The 19,823-nt window shown below is 58.1% G+C and overlaps 8 protein-coding genes across 10 annotated transcripts; all 8 read left to right on the top strand.

Annotated features, from left to right (window-relative positions):
• Positions 1-786: 786 nt before the first annotated feature.
• ABB37_06467 (putative mitochondrial hypothetical protein) lies at positions 787-1,963 on the top strand (the record flags this gene model as incomplete). The annotated part of the gene is made up of 1 exon (XM_015804797.1): positions 787-1,963. The coding sequence occupies exon 1, from the start codon at positions 875-877 to the stop codon at positions 1,961-1,963; it is 1,089 nt and encodes a 362-aa protein (XP_015656775.1). The 5' UTR covers positions 787-874.
• Positions 1,964-2,736: 773 nt separating this feature from the next.
• ABB37_06466 (hypothetical protein) lies at positions 2,737-5,102 on the top strand (the record flags this gene model as incomplete). The annotated part of the gene is made up of 1 exon (XM_015804796.1): positions 2,737-5,102. The coding sequence occupies exon 1, from the start codon at positions 3,888-3,890 to the stop codon at positions 5,100-5,102; it is 1,215 nt and encodes a 404-aa protein (XP_015656774.1). The 5' UTR covers positions 2,737-3,887.
• Positions 5,103-5,967: 865 nt separating this feature from the next.
• Positions 5,968-9,297, top strand: ABB37_06465 (arginine N-methyltransferase type II putative (PRMT5); the record flags this gene model as incomplete). Its single annotated transcript, XM_015804795.1, has 1 exon — positions 5,968-9,297. One exon carries the CDS (start codon positions 5,968-5,970, stop codon positions 9,295-9,297), a length of 3,330 nt encoding a protein of 1,109 aa, XP_015656773.1.
• Positions 9,298-9,708: 411 nt separating this feature from the next.
• ABB37_06464 (hypothetical protein) lies at positions 9,709-10,517 on the top strand (the record flags this gene model as incomplete). Its single annotated transcript, XM_015804794.1, has 1 exon — positions 9,709-10,517. The coding sequence occupies exon 1, from the start codon at positions 9,852-9,854 to the stop codon at positions 10,515-10,517; it is 666 nt and encodes a 221-aa protein (XP_015656772.1). The 5' UTR covers positions 9,709-9,851.
• A 943-nt stretch (positions 10,518-11,460) lies between these two features.
• Positions 11,461-13,399, top strand: ABB37_06463 (putative 2-oxoisovalerate dehydrogenase alpha subunit; the record flags this gene model as incomplete). 2 transcript variants are annotated; one of them, XM_015804793.1, is made up of 1 exon in its annotated part: positions 11,461-13,399. In XM_015804793.1, exon 1 carries the CDS (start codon positions 11,966-11,968, stop codon positions 13,397-13,399), a length of 1,434 nt encoding a protein of 477 aa, XP_015656771.1. In that variant the 5' UTR covers positions 11,461-11,965. The 2 variants fall into 2 exon arrangements, with proteins under 2 accessions (XP_015656771.1, XP_015656770.1); XM_015804792.1 differs by having other exon boundaries at positions 11,810-13,399.
• A 1,198-nt stretch (positions 13,400-14,597) lies between these two features.
• ABB37_06462 (putative mitochondrial hypothetical protein) lies at positions 14,598-15,452 on the top strand (the record flags this gene model as incomplete). Its single annotated transcript, XM_015804791.1, has 1 exon — positions 14,598-15,452. The coding sequence occupies exon 1, from the start codon at positions 14,667-14,669 to the stop codon at positions 15,450-15,452; it is 786 nt and encodes a 261-aa protein (XP_015656769.1). The 5' UTR covers positions 14,598-14,666.
• A 417-nt stretch (positions 15,453-15,869) lies between these two features.
• On the top strand, positions 15,870-16,925 carry ABB37_06461 (putative mitochondrial hypothetical protein; the record flags this gene model as incomplete). Of its 2 annotated transcripts, none has more annotated exons than XM_015804790.1 (1): positions 15,870-16,925. In XM_015804790.1, exon 1 carries the CDS (start codon positions 15,972-15,974, stop codon positions 16,923-16,925), a length of 954 nt encoding a protein of 317 aa, XP_015656768.1. In that variant the 5' UTR covers positions 15,870-15,971. The 2 variants fall into 2 exon arrangements, with proteins under 2 accessions (XP_015656768.1, XP_015656767.1); XM_015804789.1 differs by having other exon boundaries at positions 15,896-16,925.
• A 456-nt stretch (positions 16,926-17,381) lies between these two features.
• Positions 17,382-19,692, top strand: ABB37_06460 (zinc finger domain-like protein; the record flags this gene model as incomplete). The annotated part of the gene is made up of 1 exon (XM_015804788.1): positions 17,382-19,692. Exon 1 carries the CDS (start codon positions 17,698-17,700, stop codon positions 19,690-19,692), a length of 1,995 nt encoding a protein of 664 aa, XP_015656766.1. The 5' UTR covers positions 17,382-17,697.
• Between the last annotated feature and the right edge of the window lie 131 nt (positions 19,693-19,823).

Genomic DNA, 19,823 nt, shown 5'->3' with positions numbered 1-19,823 from the left:
TGTGGTTGTGTGGTGCTGTGAGGTGCTTGCTTTACTCGCTTCTTGGTTTTCATCATCGCGCACCATTTTTTTTTTTGATTTTTTCCTTTTTCCTAGAAGTCAGCGGAATGAGAGACGAACTTCCTTGTACATGAACCATCCTCACCTATTTGTATTGTACCTTCACTTTTTGAAGAAGAAAGAACTGACTCTTCATAACATATATATTTGTATTGATTGCTTCTACTTCACACTCCTTCAGATTCAGCTACTTCGTCGATGTGCTCCGTCCTTTTCGCATGAAGTCGGCACGTTCGGCGGAGGCACGGATAAGACTGTTGTTTCCTTCTTTCACTTGTACCAGTTCTGCATCTGCGTCGATCTTTGTAGCTTTCTTCTTCTTTTTGTTTTGCTGGATTTATCGTAGAGCACCGCCGTTGTCTTCCACCTGACTTTTCTGATCTTTACGAAGTTCACCACGTCGGTCACCACGTTAAACGCAGTTTGTTTTTGTTTTTATCAGCGGCAGTTTTGAAGACCAAAAGGGCGACAGATGCGTCTTCACCCCCTCTCGTTGGCCCCGCTCCCCTCTCACGCACGCAGCGACAACAATACCAATGGCAAAGGCGATGCTTTGAGTGTCAGCTGCAAATGCGTTGGAGGGCGTGGATCCACACGGTGCAGCATTTTTCTCTTTCATCTGCTGTACGCATGTGTACTCTCCCACTCCTCACTTCCCTTCCTCTCCCCCCTTCCCTCTCCCTCCCGTCGGTTCATCTCACGTGCTTCCTCGCCGTTTTCACTGTAGAAACCACCGAAAGCGAAGGCCCTTCTTTAATTATCGTAGCTGCTTCTGCGAGTCAAGCCACGCACGCAAACACACACATCCCGCGCAATGTTTGCAAAGCGCGTCCTTATCTCGTCCATGCGCCGGCCCGCGGCGGGAGTGCTTGGATGCACCACTCTGATGACACAAACACCGCTGTCCGTGGCGTCTCTCACGGTCTCCTCTTCCCACCTGCACTTCGCACGACGCCACTGCAGCGGCAACGTCAACAAAACGGACAGCGGCAGCAGCACCGGTCCAGACGTCGCCACATACGCCGCAGCGCCGTCCGCAGCGCCGGCGTCCGCTGTGAATGTGGAGGCGTTTACACTGAACGACGACGTGGTGCAGCGTGATTTGGCGAACATGGCGAAGTGGAACGCGCTGTCGGCCGAGGTGGACGCGGCTCGTGCTGCGGGCAGCTACAAGGTTCTCCTCGAGCACGTCGAGACGGGTCTGCAGATGCTAGAGGAGATTGGCGCTGCGAACGCGCCCATCCAGTGTGAATGCCTTCTCTGCATGGAGGCCTCGCAGGCGCACTACAATCTGCAGCAGTACGACGACGCCCTGCGCTGCGCGGAGCGGGCCCGCAGCTCGCTGCTGCAGGGCGTAAAACCCGAGCTGCAGGACAAGGCGCAGGTGGCAGAGATTGAGGTGTTCATTGGCTTTACACTGTGCAAGCAAGGTGAAGGGGCGGAGGCAGAGGAGCTGCTGCAGAAGGTGCTGAAGTGGATTGACGTGGACGCGAAGTCCGCCATGCCGATGCAGGCCGTCGCCGCGGTGAACCTCCGTCGCTCGGTCCTCACCGGCATTGGTCAGAGCATCACGCTACAGGGCAGTGCACTGGCCGCGAAGGGCGAGACGGCGGAGGCGAAGGAGCGCTTTGCGAAGGCGCTGGACATCCTGATCGAGGGATTAAACCTGCACATCGATGAGAGCGACTTCAATCTGGTCAAGTCGACGCTGCAGTCGATCCTAACGTGCTTTGAGGGCATCGGCGATGTGGCGCAGGCCGTGACGACGTGCCGCAAGTACGTCAGCTGGTGCCGCAGACACGACGACGCGGCTGGCGTGGCGGAGGGCGAGGCGATGATGGCGGACCTCTGCGCCCGGCACATGGTGGAGAACCCACTCGCACCGGAAACGAAGGAGGGGTAAGTCGATCCAGTGTCTTTCAATGTTGATCTGGAAGCGAGTTTGGGTTTCGCGTGTACGAAGGTGTGGCTCGGTTGCGACGACGTCCACTCTCTCACGGTTTTTCTTATTGCTCTCTTGCTGTACCCAAGTAGCGCAGGGAACACCGCGTAGCGGACATCACTCGCTTATTTAATAAAGAAATGTATGAATGCAGGAGTCGCTTTTGCTGTTCGTCTTCACATACTTCCGTAAGCTGTTAGTCGGCACCGCTGGAATTGTAGGAGGGGGAGGGGGGGGGGGCAGCGGTCCAGTGGCGTTTCTTATTATTGTTGTCATTTAAGGGAGGCTCGTGCGGTTTTGTGTTGGGGTTTTTTGTTGTTGTCGTGTCCCTCCGTGGATCACAGCGCTTTTACGCTCTCTGTGCACCCACGCACTCACACACGCGTCTGCGCGTGCCAGCTTCCAGCCGTTCCCTGACCGCACATTCGTATGCGCAAAAACATGAAAGCAACTCTTTCACCAAGAGAGTGAGAGAAAAGCGACGTCACCGTGGTGGTCATCACTGCAAAACCGCGACGAAGGCGTGAGGAATTTGGGTTCTTCTGCGGCTTTCGGCCCACGACGTAAGGCGTTATTTTGAAGCAACTGCTTGCAGGTGTCGCGGGTAAAGATGACCTAGCCCGTTATGAAAAAGACAATCTTTGTTTTTTTCCTCACACCTTGGTCTCGTCTGCACTTATCGGTGGTTGCTTCTCTCCTCCTCTTTCCTCTCCTTTCTTCTTCTTCAATGCATAGAGACAACTCGGCAGCATCGCTCATCGTACACCATCGTCACCTTCTCCACACGGTACGGTCATACAGTTGGTAGAAACAGGTGTCTTAAAACTGTTGTTTTCTTGGTGTTATTATCATTATCAATATTATTCTACTTAGATTAGCCGGAGAAACCGGCGCTGTTACAACTCTTTTCTGTTAGATCCAATACACTTCTTCCCCTCTTCCCCCTTTTTTTTAGAAGTATTTAGATAGGATGAGCTCAGCCATTCGCTTCTCGGGGTCTCGGTCGCAGAGCTCGCATTCCACCACGGCCACCACTAGCCGCCACGACGCCGCCGTGCCTGGAAGAGCTCCGCCAGCATTTCAACACCACCGAGCACACATGGCGGAGGCGGCGGAGGGGAGTGAAGGTTTTCAAGAGCTTCCTTCGTCCATTCCCTCTGCCCCTTCCCCTCCGCCAAGTCAGGGCACCAAGACGACCACCACCAGCAGCAGCGGTGGCACAAGTAAGAGCCGGAGTGACAGCCACAGCCAGAGCCGGCGTTCTGTCTCGCAGCCGACGCCGGAAGCAGGCGCGGCGAACTACCCATGGAGCTACCCGTTTCCTCCGCCATTCCCCTACGCCGCACCCACCGCAGCAGCAGCAGCCGTAGCGCAGCACACATCCGAGCGTGACGAGAGTTACGCAGGGAGGAAGGATAAAAGGCAACGCTCGGCTCCACGACGCCGTAGCACAGATCCTCCTCCTCCTTGCAGTCGCCAAGGGACCTTTCCCTTTTCCCTGCCCAACATTCCTTGGATCCCGCCTCCGCCCATCCATGGCCTTCCCGCTCTGTACGTTGCTGACGTGAACGATGGCTACGCGCCAACCTACCCATACGCACATCTCACAGCTCATCCGCAGCACCAGCAGCGATTCAATCAGGATCTGCCCAACGCCATCAAGAAGACAACGACAGCGGCAGCGGCACGCGCCTCGTCTCCCTCGCTTGGTTTGCCCTGGCCCGCACCGGAGCAGCTCCCTCTGCCCTCCACCTTCCCCATGCCACCGCGTACATTGCCTCCACAACCTACTGCAGATTTGCCGCCATCCCAACACCCGGGCAGTCACCACAACCTCGATCTTTTCCCTCCACCTCCGCTTCCTCCGTGGTGGTTTTTACAGGCGATGGGGCTGCCAAGCTTTCCACCTTTCAATAAGCCACGCAGCTCATCGGGCAGCCGTGACAGTGAGAGCGACAGCGACAGCGGAGATAGTGACAGGGAGTCATCTTCCAGCACGTCTTCGTATTCGCCTCCGCGGCGAGAATGGGCCGCACCGCACACCCCGCCACATCGACATCAGCAGCAGCCGAAAAGGTTTGCCGCCCCGGTCGGGTCGGTAGAGACGCCCACGCCGATCCCGCGCGGAGGCACCGGCGGCAGCCGCGGCAACAACAGTACAGGTAATCGCACCAACTCGTCGACCCAGACGACTGCAGACTCCACTGCAGCCTCTGCGACGTCTGCTGCGGCCCAACGCGGCAAACAGGTAAAACACGCACAAACTGGTCCGTTGCACACCACGGTATCACCGCCGGTGCGACCGGTGCGTCGCCGCGCGCTGCCCTCCAGCGAGCGCACGGAGTCTCTCCACGAAGAGCATCGACCGCGGCACGAAATCCACTCTGCAAACGCAGTGCCCTTCAGCCGACAACGACATGCCGCACCGCCCGATTCAGCAGTTCAAATCTACACCGATGCAAACAAAGTAGTAGCGGCAGGAGAAGACGGAGGAGCAGAGGTGACGGAGGAAGAAGACCGTCGCGTGCAACGTGTGCTGTCGACGGCGGAGGCCTATTTGGCCCGCATAGAAGATCTCTATCACCGCCTGCGGCATCGCTACGAAGAGGTACTGCTGTCCCCCGTAAAAGGTGACGAAGAACTGACAGGCAGCGGGCCACCGCGGAAGCACCCGGCCACACCAGAGTGTCGGTCTGAAGATGATGACGGCGGCAACCTAGGCTATCCACAGCCGCGGCGCATACCACCGTCCGAGCAACGCTACGCCGCTGCCCCAACACGACCGCCATCACAAGCAGCGTCGCCGGCGTCGCCCACCTCCGCACCTCTGTCTCTGCGGCACGAGCTGGCGAGGCTAGAATCACAGTGGCAGCGCTTGGAGGAGCTGAAGCGGCGCGGCATCGGCGCCGGTGCCGGAGCGCCATTCGTTCCATCGAGTTCCCTTCAGCCGAGCTTTTCATCCGCTCTCTCGACGACAGCGCCGGCACCGGCGCTGAGCGCTTCGTCGCGGCAGCCCGCGCGCGGCGACACCGTGCTCAGCAATCAGAGCGTCATGGAACTGATTAACGATCGCAAGCATTTGCTGACTTCTGCGGCGTAACGTCAAACAACTCGACGATATTTCGGTTCTTTGTTGTTGGCTTCATACAATATGGTGTCGCAAGGACGCAGCGATGGATGCACCTAGCAGTTCCACACAGAGAGAGAGAGAAAGTGGGAAGCGAGTCGGGATGAGCGCAGGCGTTGCCTTCGAAGACAAATAAAGCGTTCAATGTTTGGTGCTTTGCAGGACTCTTGTATTTTTGATGTGTATTTTTGTTTCCTCAGCATCGAAGCACTCGCTGCAATTTCCCAGTGGAAAAGAAAATAATGATAATGATAATAAAGGACGCCACGCGAAGAGGTTTCGTTGCGCTGCGGTTGCGCATCTCAGTTGCGTTCCACTGACATGGCCACTTCTTCTTCCTCACTTCGCTGCACACATTCTTCTCCTGCTCTTCCTTTCAGATCTGTTTTTTTTCTTTTCTTTGAAGAACGTTGTTCATGAAGGCAAGGAAAGCGCGTTGATAGGAAATAGCTAAGCATCTACGCAGGGGTTGTCTCTGTGGTTTCACTTCGCTGCCTTCATAGCTGTTTTAAAGAAAAAAAAAACGGAGCTGCGTCACCTCAACTTCTTGAGCTTCGCCGCATCGGCGTTGTTTTGACCTGCCTGTGTGTGTGTGTGTGCCTGTGTGGTGTTCCCACGTCAGCACTGCATTGGGTTCGCTTTATCTACTTTTTTTTTCTCCTCTTTCCGTTTCATCGTACCTTCCTCGACTAGCGCAGTCGGACACGACTGCCATCAGGTGAAAGCGGCACAACACTGTGCCTTCAGTTATCGTTGAGTCAACCACAACTGATCTCTCTCCCTCTCTATTTTTGTTTTTCTTTCATTCGTTCTCTACTCATCGTCTTCCATCAGCGCCATGTCTCTCGACGGTGGTGGCATCAGCAACGGCTCCGGCGCACGAGACACGGCCTCCGCCGTGGAGGAGGATTACTGCCTCTACGGCCGTGAGCGCCTTCAGCGGCAGTGGGCCACGACAGGGGTGTTTCAGCCGGGTGCGCTGCGACTTTACGGCATTACGGGGGAGCCGCAGCTGCTGCGCTCAATTAAGCAAACTCGGATGTTAGGTGCCCTTTTCGGGACGTGTTTTCTCGGTCGCCTCCCGAATCTCGCTGCGCCACGACCGTGCGCAAGCGTAGTCGAGGACGAACCAAACAAGGGGGGCCGCACGGAAGCGGCGCCACAGACGGAGATGGACAGGGAGAGCGCAGCAGACGGTTTACCCTTCTATCACCTCCTCTTTGGTCCGGTGCAGCCGACCGAGTTCACGTCCAACGCGCAGCTCGCGCAGGACGCGTGGCACAGGGAAGTGGTGAGTGCATGGAACGTGTTGCAGACGCCGTCAGAGTGGTGCCAGGCGATGAACGGCGTCGTGACGGAGACGAACTGGTCAACACGAGAGCAGCGGCAGCGCATCCGCGAGCAGCTCGAGCTGGCGAGCTTTATGTGCCTACGCGCCGTACAGGTGCCCTTGCCGTTTTACGCACGTGAGCTGCCGTGGGCCGCTGCTGTGAGCGACAGTGATGTAGATGATCAAGAGGAGGTGGTTGGTGCCGTGACGAGAGCGGCGCCGACGGCAACGGCGGATAACGACGCCGCGGCACGCACGGCTGGTGAGGGCCGTACCACGATCTTGTCTCCCGATGAAGACGGTCAGCGCAACGCTCGCCTTGCGTGTCTCGCCGCGGACGCTCTCCTCACCTACATCCGTCAAGGCTCCGACGTTAAGGTGTGGGTGCGCTGCGATGGCTGCAATCCTGCGCACCGCTATCAGATGCAGCGACTGCGCCAGGCCGTCCTTTACGGTTACACACGCCACTCCACACCCGACCGCAAAGTCGTGTATGAAATCAACCCGCCCTGTAGTGTAGCCGGCACCGGCAGCGGCAGCCCTTCTCCTCCGCTTGCCGCGGGACCTCACCCGTCCACTAGCGACACTGTGCACACGGAGGCGGTGTCATCGCTCGTGACGATGCTGTACTTCTCCTCGTGGCACCCTCGCATGCTGCTGCCAAGCGAGTGGTTTGGTGAGCAAGTGGTGTGCTTTGAGTGCCCTTCCGCGCCGTTGTTGTTTGCCTGCATGGCACCGCACGGCGTAACTCCGCAGCAGCACCGGCACTACCGCCCGGGTGGTGCCGCCGCCGCGTCGCTGAACACGTCGGCCGCGCTGAACTCGGCGGTGACCGGCGAGGAGGGGGACCCGCTGGCCGCAGAAGGCGACGAAGAGCACCCCCGTCCCGGCCACCACGGTGATGACGATGACGATAATAATGCTAATGATGATGGTGATTTCTATCCCCTGCACGCACCCCCTCCGTACAACGTCTCTCGTCGGTCGTCGTCGGCGCGTCTGCCCGAGACGGACGAGAACGAGATGGACAGGAGCGCGTGCTCTAGCGCGGCAAATGGCTCGCGAACGGACTGGGGAGAGGAGCTGGGCATCGAACTGCAACGCACGCCTGATGATGCGTCGGCTGCGGCTGCGATGACGGTGGCAGGGCCGTATGGACTCAGTGCCATGGGGAGTCCCTTCCCCAGTGAGCAGGCGGACGCGGCGGACACGCAGCTGTCAGACGTGCAGCATCGCCGGTACGTGTACGAGATGCCCGAGGACCTCTCCCCTCTCAGCGCCGCCCGCTGGGCCGGCGGCTACCCGCCCTTTGTCAGTGTGCTGACCTTTCTCGTGGAGCTGATGCGGCGCCGCGCCCTACCCTTGTTTGACCGCGGCTTCTTTGACCAGTATCCACTGATGAACTACCTGTACTTCAAGGCTGTCGAGGAGCCGACGCGTGACGTCTTCGCGCCGTTCGAGGGCCAACTGCAGCTGCCGCTCCAGCCGCTGAGCCATCAGCTCTCCAGCGGCGTCTACGAAGTCTTCGAGCGCGATGCGCGGAAGTACCGGCAGTACCGCGAGGCAATCTACCGCTACGTGCGGGACTGGTACGAGGATGGACCGGCACGGCAGCACGCGTTTCAAAACAAAGAGTTTTTCGACCGGCATGGGGTGATGCGCGCGGTGCCGACGCCGTCCTCCGATGAGCGGGTGCTGCACCTGGTGCTGCTCGGGTGCGGGCGGGGCCCGCTGATCGACGAGTGCCTGCACGCCGTCTCTGCCCTCGGCGTGCGGCTGCGCATCTTCGCGATGGAAAAGAACCGCCCCGCAGCCGCCTTCACCCGCATGCGGTGGGCGAGTGAGCCGGAGTGGGCACAGCTCGCCTACACCTTTGGACACACGTTGGAGGTGCTGGTGGTCGACGGCCGCCACATCGCGCGGGCGGCGCAGGACGGATCGGTGGTGCTGCCGCCCGACTTTGGCCTCTGCGACGTCGTTGTGTCGGAGCTGCTCGGCAGCCTCGGCGATAACGAGTTGAGCCCCGAGTGTCTCGAGAGCTTTCACGAGCAGCTCCTCACGCTTCAGGACCGCCGCGGCCTGCACCGCAATGCCCACCTCACCTGCATCCCGCAGCAGTACACGGCGTGGGTGGCGCCGCTCATGTCGGTCTCGCTGGAGGAGGCGGTGTCCGAGGCGGCGGGGAAAGGGCTGACGGTGGCCCTGCCGCACTGCCCCGATCGCCATGCCGCCCTGTACCACTCCCTGCTCGTCACGAACCTCAATCGCGGGGTCACCCTGGCGGCGCCGCAGCCGTGTTGGAGCTTCACGCACGACTTTGCGCACGACGCCCTTCGTGCTCGAGCGTCGCCGGACTCTGCGCCAAGCAATGGTGGTTGTAGCGGTAGTAGTAGTACTACGGCTGCTACCGCTATGAATGCCACCTCGATGGAGCGCTGCGCGCACCTTACCTTCACGGTGCCCCCTTGCGGTCGCTGCAGCGGGCTGGCGGGTTATTTCTCCTGCGTCCTCTATCAGTCGCCGACCTCGCCGGCGGTCACCATTTCCACTGCCCCGATGCAGCGCACGGCGGACATGTACAGCTGGTTCCCCTGCACGTTTACGCTGGAGCCGACGCAGCAGCGGGAGCTACACGAGGTGGAGGCCGCCGCGAAGAGGAAGAGTGGCGTGGTGGCGTTGCACGTTGACCTGGCGCGCAAGACGAACGCGGCGCAGCGGCGGGTGTGGTATGAGTGGAGTGTGTGCTACGGCGACGCGGCGGAGGCGCCGTGCGAGACAGCAGCAGCGACGGTGGTGGTGCACAACCGGGACGGCTGGGCCTCTTCGATGCTTCTGTGATGGAGAAGCAGTCGCGCTGTCAACGAAAGCATCAAGAGGCAGAGGATTACGACCGCCACGTGCCGCTGCTTTTCCACGAAAAACGCGTTACGCACGAAACATGATCCTCAAAAACGAATCCGAGTCTTCTTGGTTGTTGGTTTGTTTTTTGTCGTTGTTCAGTTTGGGAGGAAATAAAGAGAAAGGGGGCGTCATTTTCGTCTTTGAGGTGTAGGGGCGCAGTGCTGCGGCGCGCACCGTTGCGGGGCGTGTGAGTTCTCAATAACGGAAACATTCAATGAAACGACACTTTTCTTTTTATTATTCTTCTTTCAACCACTTTAATCCGATTTCTCTACATGTCAATGCGTACTTCTCTCCCCCTTCCCCTCCTCCTCCCGCGTTATTTGTCTTCTCTGCTCGTGTTGTGTAGGTCATCGTACATAACTATTCACAAAAGCAGCGGCCGATCACACCGTTGACGCGTCAGTGCCGTAGCGTTGCCTTCCTTTCTGTTCTCCGCGCCCGCACAGAGAAATACAGAGAAATATATATATATATTTGTTCATCTACGCATGTCCCGCTTTTACACCGCCATGGAGGTGCGAGAGCACGCCTACGACGATGACGCGTACGTCTCCCTCAACGGCAAGATTCTCGACCTCACCTCGTTGATTCGCGCCTACAGGGCGAATCCCCGCGTTGCGCCGCTGACGAAGCCCCTCATTCAGGTCGCCGGCACCGACATCTCGCACTGGTGGGACGCGGAGACGGACGATTTTAAAACCTGCGTAGACGTGAATAGCGGCATGCGAACCTATGCCATGCCGCTGGGCCGCGTGCCGCACATGCCCACCATCTACCCTGACTCTAAGATCGATTTGAGCTACGAGACGCCGTGGTGGAAGGACCCGAGCTACGTCGTTGGGGCCCTGACCAGCCGCACGCGTCGCATTCGCCTCGTGAACACCCTTACTGGGGACGAGACAACGCTGGAGGTGTGTGCGGAGGAGACGTTAGAGCAGCTCCTGCAGGAGCGCTACCTGCCCGTCAACGCACACGCGCGGAGCTACACGTGGGTGCGGCTGGACCCGGAGCCGCGGGAGCTAGACATGTCCCTCACGCTAGAGCAAAACGGCATTGTCGACGAGGCGGACTCTTTTGAGTCGTTAGGGCTGAATGCGGATTACTACGTCCCTGCTATTCACCTGTACTACAACGACGACCTCACCGAGGCGTAAGGTGGGGGAGAGGGGGCTTTTTTATTCGTATCCCTCGCCTCCGGGTGTGGGTGTGATACCTCTTGATGAATTCCGAGTCGATGCACGTCCGTTCATCGCAACAGCGGAATAGCTTTGGCGCGTTGTCGTGGGCTCCCGCTACTTTGTCTCGACGATTTGAGTGTTTTTTTTGTATTTTTCTTCTTTCAATGTACACTAGCTATGCACTTGCATTTGTGTTTGTGAGGGTGTTTGCACAGCTTTCCATTGAGCCCTGACGCGTTGGACGGCGATGGTTCCTTGCCTGTTTGGCCTTTTCCCGCCTTTTTATGTATAGATGATAGTGACCGCAACGCCTGCTTGGCGCCGCCGTGGCAAGACATATAGCGGCAGCACACGCTCACTCACCTACGAGGAAACCCTCCAAACAAAGAAAACAAGGAAGAGAGACGAAGGGTATATGGATATATATATATATATATATATTTGTGTGCATCTACCACCTCGAATCGAAGGTAGCGCCGAATCTAAAGCGGCGAAAGAAAAGAGACGATACACTCACTTTCGGCGATGTTTGGTTGCTGCTGCTGCTGCCGTTGTCCTCGCTCAGCCGCAACGGACTCGTTCACATGACCTCCTCCCCGCCTCCTCCGCAGAAAGGAAAAGGCTGCGGAAGTGCTTTTTCGCGAACACGACCTTGTCCCATGTTGCACTCGTGGACAACTACTCGTAAGAAAGTTTTTCGGGTCTGCTTCCACGCTAAAGTGGAATGCTGGCAGCAACTTCTGTGTCCCTCTCGTTTATTACCGCTGTTATCCACCTTCCCGCTCTCTTGATGCCTACGGTTTTTTCCCCCCGTTTATGTACATAAATTTCGCCCTCTTTTCTTCGGTGGTCGGACGTCGTTGCTTTCACTCCGCATTTCGCTCGTTTTCAAATTGTGATGTCCTCACAACACTGGTTAGAGCACCTTCATTCGCGAGTTCATTTTATTGTTTTTCGAGTCGTATTCAGCTGCGGTGTGTGTGCACGCGTTGTCTAGGGCGGCCACACACACACATATATATACTAAAACGAAACTTCACGCGCTTTTCCTGTCTAGTCTTTCTTCCTGCCTTTTTCAAACAGGCGCGTCTCTCCTTCTCTGTTCTTTGTTGCTGCTTCGTGGAGCAGCCGCCGTTGCTTCAGTTTCATCGCGAAAACCCACCTTTCCCGGCCGCGTCCTCCTCCTCTTCTTCCGCCAGCAAAGAGGCCTTCTTCCACATCGCTTCTGTTCTCCTGCCTTCCTCCTGTGTATATAAACACTCGTTGTAGCGTTCTCCTTTGCCGATCACGGAACACGCTCACAAGCTCACGCACACTCACGGGTCACCGTAGTTCATCAGCGGTAGGAGTTGCGTGGTGTACGTGAGAGATTCACACGGTTTCTTCTTCTATATTATTATTTTCTCTACGGCTTTTTTCTTTCGATGCATCGCCTGTCTCGTCTTCTCCGGTGCGACGCGGTGGCAGCCGCGATTGTTACGCGCACCTCCATCAGCGACGCCTTCCGCCAGGTGCAGAAGGTGTGGAACGTCGACTTCAAAGACGGCCCAGTGACGACGCGCGCGCTGACCTTCAACGACGAGGCCGACCCGGCCGCGCCGATTTTTCATGTGTTGGATCTCGACGGACGTGTCGCCCTAGACGGCGCCACAGGCAAGAACGCGGAGGCAGAGACGGTGGTGGATGATGGGGCCACCGCCGAACTGCAAGGCGCCGACGGCGGCGAGGTGTTTCGCTATCGCGTCGGCGGCGAAGTCAGCGTCATCTCCCGCGTCGTGATCGAGCATATGCTGCGGACGATGCTGGTGCACAACACGATGGACAAGATCATGCTGGAGGCGCAGCGCCAGGGCCGTATTTCCTTCTACATGACGATGTTCGGCGAGGAGGCGGCGGTGATCGGTGCGGCGGCCGGACTGGCCAGCAACGATGAGCTGTTCCTGCAGTACCGCGAGTCGGGCATCCTCACCTACCGCGGCTACACCATTCCGGAGTTCATCGCGCAATGCATGGGCAATTGCGAGTGCGACATGAAGGGCCGGCAGATGCCGATACACTACGGCAGCAAACGGCTGCATGTGCAGATGGTCAGCTCACCGCTGGCGACGCAGATCCCGCACGGCGCCGGCGCCGGCTACGCCTTTCGGCTCGAGAACGAAGCACTGCAGAAGAGTCTGCCACCGGATACGCGGCTCTCCACCGCGCCCGACGCGCGCATCTCCGCCGTCTTCTTTGGCGAGGGCGCGGCGAGCGAGGGCGACTTCCACGCCGGGCTGAACTTCGCCGCAACGATGGGCTCGCACGCGCTCTTCTTTGTGCGCAACAACGGCTACGCCATCTCGACCCCCACCCACAACCAATACATGGGCGACGGCATCCTCGGCCGTGCGGTGGGCTACGGCCTCCCGGCGGCGCGCGTGGATGGCGCGGACGCCCTGGCCGTCTACCACACCGTGCGAAAGGCGCGGGAGATGATCTTGGACCAGCGCACCCCCGTACTGATCGAGGCGCTCGCCTACCGCGTGTCGCACCACTCGACGTCGGACGACAGCACGGCCTACCGCGCTCGGGATGAGATTGAGTACTTCACCGAGACGTTTAGCCCGATCGCGCGCTTTGAGCGCTTCGTGACGGATCGTGGGTGGTGGACGCCGGAGCAGTCGCAGCAGGTTATTGAGGCGACGCGCAAGGAGGTGCTGAGTGAGCTGCGGCGGCAGGAGAAGCTGCCGCCCTGGCCGGTGACGAGCCTCTGCGACGATGTGTTTGAGAACTTGACGCCGGAGCTGGAGCGGCAGAAAGCGCAGATGATGGCGCATTACGCGGCGCACAAGGAGAAGTACGACCAAGAGAAGCTGTAAAAAAGAAAATGTAAAGGAATCGAAAGAGGAGAGGAGAGGAAGCCGACGGGTGAAATCTTGTTTTTATTGGCCTTTTTCCCCCAGCTCACTCTCTTTGCACCTCAGCTGTCTGACCGATACTTTTGCGCGTTTGCTTTCAGCACCGCCGACGGTGACCCTTCCCCACAATTCGTTGACGCGCCGCTTTAACCTTCATATATATATTTTTTCCTTTTTTCTGAACTCTTGCGCCAGGAAAAAATCGCCGGGAGATGAATCAAAAGCTTCATATTGTACTACTAGCCCTTTCTCTTTCTCTCCCCTCCAGTCGACCTCTCTCCAGGAAAGGCTGTTTTCTTTTTCCCCACCGTCCCGCCCCTTTTCCAACCCCACGAGGTGGAAATGCAGACGATCTGAGTCTGCAAGAAACTCCCTTTCGTAAAGTTCTCAATGGTTCAAAAACAAATATAAAAAGAAAATAACGCCGTCTACCCTTAAAGGAAAATGAAAACGATACAGGGATGTAACGACACTGTTTTGCACTTTATTGATCTTTCCCCTTTCTCCTTTCTTCTTCCTTCCTTCCTGATCTGAGAGTAGTCGACTAGAGTTTTTCTTTTATTGTTTTTACTTACTGTGAACGGGCGGGTCGTTGGTTGGTGATCGGGCTTTTTGGGGGGTTTATGTGGAGCACCCCTGGTGATGTTGGATGGCTCCCTCCGACGCACGAGGAATACACGCGTGGAGCGGCCGGTGGGGGGGGGGGGGGGGAAGGCGGCACCGGCGCTTGCTCTCCGTGGTTGGCACGACGAATGTGGATCGCGAAGGTGTCGTACGGATGCGGGAGATGCACGTCGTCTCACCGGTGTCCGCGCGCACACTAAGCCAAAGGAAGAAAACATTTGTTTACTTGGATATGTTGGTACTTGAAGCACACATGAAGGAAAACAAAAATGTATAGTATGAAAAGTGTATGTTTAAACCAACTCGTTAGCCAACGAGCGGCCCAAGACACCTCGACAGTATAGAAAGCACCCATACTTCACCACCACGGTGCGCACTGCGGTGGCCGCTGAGAAGCTCAAAGCTGCATCGCACCCGTCAAGATCGCCTCTTCAAAAAAAGAAGAAAAGAAGAAAAAAGATGTCATGAAGCTTCTTCTTGTTTTCCACTCCTCACCTTCTCTCCTGCGTGTTTGACTTGGGCGAACTCCTCCGCAGCGGTCCGCCAAGACGAAGCAAACAAACAAGCAAAAACATGCTAAATAAGAAAGAAGAAGCACAGCAATATGCCAATCAAACGCTTCAGGGGCGTCCATTACAAGCAGCTCCTACCGCGACTCCCTCGAAACCTTCTCGTCTTCGATGGGCACTGTCTCATGTGCCAGGCGCGTGTCCGCTACGTCCTCGAGCGCAACTTCAGCTTCTTCAGCTTCATGAATTACGCCTCAAGCGAGGTAGAGCAGGAGATGGCGGAGGGCTTGGACCGTCACCGCATTCACTGCGCCTCGCTCGACTCCCCAGAGGGCACCGACATTCATCGCTCCTTCTTTCAACGCTCCGTGAAGATGAGTAGGTCATCCGGCGCGTCTGCCGCGACGCCGTCGATGGCATTGGCGGTGCTGCCCACCCCGGAAGATTTGGTTGTGGTGTTTATCGAGAAGGTGCCTTCGCAGACGGCGAGCTTCCTGGCCCGCGTGCGGCCTGGCGGACTCGCCGCGGACGATCACGCGCTCTTCCACAACTCGGCGTCGTCGTCGGCGCCGCACGCGTCTGCCACGGCCAGTGCGCGATTGGTGCGCCCGGACGAGACGGATTTGCTGGTCTCCACCAACTACGCCGCGATGTGCCGGGTGGGCATGCACCTTGATCGCTTTCTCGTACGGAACGCCTTCTGCGCTCTCTACTACACCGTCCCCTCCGCGGTGGGCGACTGGTGGTTCGAGCGCTATGTGTGTCGGCGGCGCAAGAAGCTCTGGGGGACGTCGGAGCAGGACGCGGTGAGGGAGAACGGCATCATCGAGGGCATGCGCGAGCGACGGTGGACGTGGCGCAGCTCTCCCGCTCGCCGGTAACTGGTGGGGAGAGGGGGGGGGGAATGGGTTGTGGCTCCGTCGTACTCTTCACCACGTTGTCCCAGGGCTCTTTCGGGCGCTCCAAGTGTCCATTTGCGTAGTCACAGATGAACGGTAGTTACATCAACAACAACAACAAAAGGAAGAGAAAGATAATAGAAGACAGAATAGGGAAACGGGGGAGCGAAATCGGCTCGCCGTGCCACGCGTTACATACGAACTATGCGGCTGCCCCTTGCGTGTGTGATGGGGATTGTTTATCTGCGTAATGGTAGGTGCGGCTTGTCACTGAACCGAGGCTTTGGTGGAGTGCGCATCTCCAGAAAGCCCCGTCATTCTACGAGTCCACGCCACAGTAGTATCACTGTTATCGCCTTTCCTTCGCTTTCCCTCTACTGCAATTCATGTGACGCGTAAGTTTTTGTTGTTGTTGTTCTTTGGAAGGATTCCACACTATCTGACGTTTCACGGAAGCAAAGAGCGGCGCAGCGGCGCGGCTCTTCCACTTTCCTTTCATGCATGTCGTGTAGGGCCTCCGTGGTTCCACGGCTGCTGCTGCCGCTGCGACCTCGACGCCTCAGCGGACACACTCTCCGTCATCCAGTCCTCGTTGCATCGTCAGCAGCAGCGGCCACGTTCATCAGCGCACGCCCCTACACTTCCCTCCTCCGCAAGCTCGGCGACTCTGTCACGGCCAAAGTAACGCAGCTCACAGAAGCAGTGTGGCTGGCAGATGAGAAGCTCGTCACGGAGCCGCGGCGCACGATTGAGCCGCAGCACGCCCTCTCGCAGAACCTCGCCGAGCGGCTGGCAAGGCAGCGCGCAGTGAAGCAGCGCCTCGTCCCCACGAGCGTCAAAGTCGACCGGTCCCGCCAGTACGTGGAGTTTACCTGGCCGGCGGAGGCGGCCGAGCTGATGCGCGGCGTATCCGCGGGCGGGCAGTCTCCCCCTCCTCCAACGGCGTCGCCGAGCTTTCCCGATCGTAGCACCGCGACCGCGCCATCCGCTCCCTCTTCTTCGCCATCATCGTCTCCTTCATCACCTTCTGTGTGTGCTGCGGTTGCGGAGACCGACAACAGCGAAGGGACGACGACGCCGCCGCTGCTGCGCACGCGTGCACTGGCGGAGTACCTCCGCGCCTACACCCCCAGCACTGATGGTGCACTCGGCTCACGGGATATCGTCATTTACGGCCGTCGCGGGATTTCGATTGCGCAGATCGTGCCTATGGGCAACTACGCCCTGCGCTTTGTCTTCTCCGACGACCACGCCGGTGGCATCTACAGCTACGAGTACTTGTTCTACCTAACCGGGCCGGCGACCAAATACGGGCTGATGCGGGCGTACATTCGAGACTTGCGAAGGAGGCGCAAGTCGCGCGATCCGCCGAAGCGCGCGCCATCGAAGCGTTACGCGAAGGGGAGGGACGGCGGACAGACAGCACTCGAATCCGCGAAGCATGGAAAAGAATAGGTGGTGCTTTGATTTGCTTTGTTTTTTTTGCTCTCTTTTCAAACGCTTCATGTTGGGGCCTGAAGTACCTCTCTTATCGTCTTTGCATACGCGTGTGCGGCTTCAAGTCACCGTCCTGAGCCGACAAGAAGTGCCAACGAGGGAAGAGACAAAAAAAAGATGTTGACGCCTCTCATTCGTTTCGAACCTCTTCTTTAAGATAAAAAGAAACAGGGGAGTTTTGTCAGCTATTATTATCTGCTTTCTCATTCAGGAGCGGCAGCTACTTTTTTCTGGGTACTCCATGCGTCGCTCCACGATGTGCATCACTGAGCGATACCCAACGTGGGAGAAAAGAGAAACTACAGAAATGGCTATTCTCATGATTTTTGCAAGAGGTCCATCTCTCTCTCTCTCTCTAGCCATCTCCATCTCCATTTCGTCTGCCGGTCGGTGTTTTTCTTCTTTTGCTTTGCAGCGAGTGCGTGTGTGTTTCTGCGCTTGCTACGCGTCTCGCCAGTGAGTGGAGACTGCGCGGACAACGTGCAGTTGCGTTGGGTAGCGCATTCCGCGAAACGTTTGTGGATTCCGCGGCTGCCTATTAAAAATAGGCGGCGGCGAAGTTTTTTTTCCCTTATTCTGCCAAAACTCGTTTGCTTGTCGTGCTAATCGCCCGGAGTTTGCACCTCATATTGTTCAATTCTTCATCTATATACTTCTTCCTTTATATGCTGTACTCCGGAACAAATTAGCGTTGGTTTTTCCCCCACAGAAACCCTAAAAAAAAAACACCATGGACAACGGAGCGCTCCTCAACTACGCGCTGAAGCGGCACAACTTCCTCGCTGCGATGTGGCTCACCCTACAGCAGCGCTGGTTTGCCCGCTCCTTCAACGTGGCGGCGCGGGTGCTGAGCTGGTTCGTCATCCTTCTCGGCATGACGCTGGTCACCTTTACCGTGGTCACGATCGCACGCAATGTCGCGCCGGTCCTGACGACGCCGCGGTCGGCGCCGTACTACCTTCTGCAGTCGCTTGTGGTGTTCGTCTCTTTCAATGTGTACTTCAACTACTTCTGCGCGACGGCGTTTTCGCGGCGGGTGGGAACGGCCCCGGCGGGGTATGTCTATCGAGATCCGTACGGGGCAGATCCTGCGGCACTCCCGGCGGACAACTCGAGCGACGATGAAGACGACGTGAGCGGTGAAGACGACGCTAATGCCGCGGCTGTGAGCGAAGCTGCCGCTGATGGGCACACCCGGCAGCCCTTCTCGTCGTGGCAGCATCGGCAGGTGGGGCTGGACTCGCATTCCACAGCGCACACCTTCAACGCACCGACGTCGCAGTCGGGGAGTGGCTTGTCCCTTCACACGTCGGCAGGGATGTCGTCGAGGAAACCGTCGACAGCGGCGGCAGCAGCGGCAGGTGCGGCACCGGCACCACCGAGTCGCTTTGGGGGTATTCAGGTGATGCGCGTCTTTCGTGAGGCGGTCCCACCAAGTCCAACACCGCAGAATAATAACAGCAACACCAGCGGTGTGCGTGCAGGTGGAGCAGCAGTGCCGAACACAGCAGCTACCCCGCCACGTGCGGCAGCGTCTTTTTCCCCTTTTCCAAAGATTTCCCCGCAGCTCGACGACGCTATGGAGGTGGAGGTGGAGGAGGCGAGTGAGGACGGCGATCACGGGCGACGAACTCGACCGTTGTTCTTGTCGTACTGTTTAGCCGCCTTTCCGCCTGGCCGGTGTGTACCTCACTGTTGGCGGCGGCTATTCGAAGCTGGAGGAACACGTGTGTGTCGCACGCTGGCCCACTCGTGCCCAAAACAGCGCTGCAGCCGACTTTCTGTGTGCAGTTGCGGTGCCGCCTCTTCCTCCACAGTGGCGCCTATGAACGTCCTACGCGAGTTGGAGTTGTTGGCGGCGACGGCGGAGCGCTGTGGCCCGCGTCAGCGCGCCGCGCGTGTGTTGGACGCGCCGCGTCGCTACTGCCGTCACTGTCGACGGCTGAAAGCGCCCCGCGAGCATCACTGCGCCATTTGCAATGAGTGCGTCGCCAAGATGGACCACCACTGCCCGTGGATCAACAACTGCGTGGACGTGGAGAACCAGCGGTACTTTCTGCTGTTTATTGCGTGGTTGTGGCTCGGCACGCTGCTCGCCACCGGCTTTGTCGGCTGCGGCATGGCGCGGCAGCACCGCTACACGACACGGCGCGACACGCTCTACCAGCAGTGGCTGCGGTCTCCGGCGAACGAGACGCTGGCGCGTGAGCTGCAGCGTTTGCGCATGCCCTACGGTCCGTCCGGCGTGCTGCTCACCTCCTACCCCACCGTCATGGTGCTCGGCATCTCCATCACAATGTTTTTCTGCATGACCTTCTTCATTTACTTCAACCGACGCCTCGTGCTCGAGAACACCACCGTGATTGAGTCGATCTACGTGGACGAGAAGCGGCACCACGTGTACCGCTCCACGAGCGTTGCGTACCGCAGCCCGTACGATTTGGGTCCTTGGCTCAACTTCCTCGATCTGTTCAGCCCCGCTGGTGATCCGATGGTGCAGACGGTGACGGAGAACTTGAGGAGCAGCAGCGGCGGCGCCGTCGGCTCCTCCGCCGCACAGAGGCGCGGCCTGCTGTCGCGGCTCCGCACCGCAGCGTCACGTGTAGGGGTGGCGCTGTGGCTAACGGCGTGCCCAACCCTTCGGGCGACGCACAGCGACGGCGTGCACTACACGACGTTTGACGCCCTCGCATCGGGCGAGCAAACGTCCCTCCTGCGGTCGTGAGGGGGCTGCGATTGCTGGTTTTTTATTTGTTTATTTTTCCTCTGCTTTCTGTCCTCGTCATTAATTTTGTCTTGTAATAGAAGAGAGTTTCCTGCCACGACGAGGTATTCAGCGCTTTTACGCTTTTTACC

The sequence above is a fragment of the Leptomonas pyrrhocoris genome (genome assembly GCF_001293395.1).
Source record: "Leptomonas pyrrhocoris isolate H10 chromosome Unknown, whole genome shotgun sequence".
NCBI classification, from domain to species: Eukaryota; Euglenozoa; class Kinetoplastea; order Trypanosomatida; family Trypanosomatidae; genus Leptomonas; species Leptomonas pyrrhocoris.
Note: the sequence above shows the minus strand (reverse complement) of the source record. Positions and strands in the feature narration are given on the sequence as shown.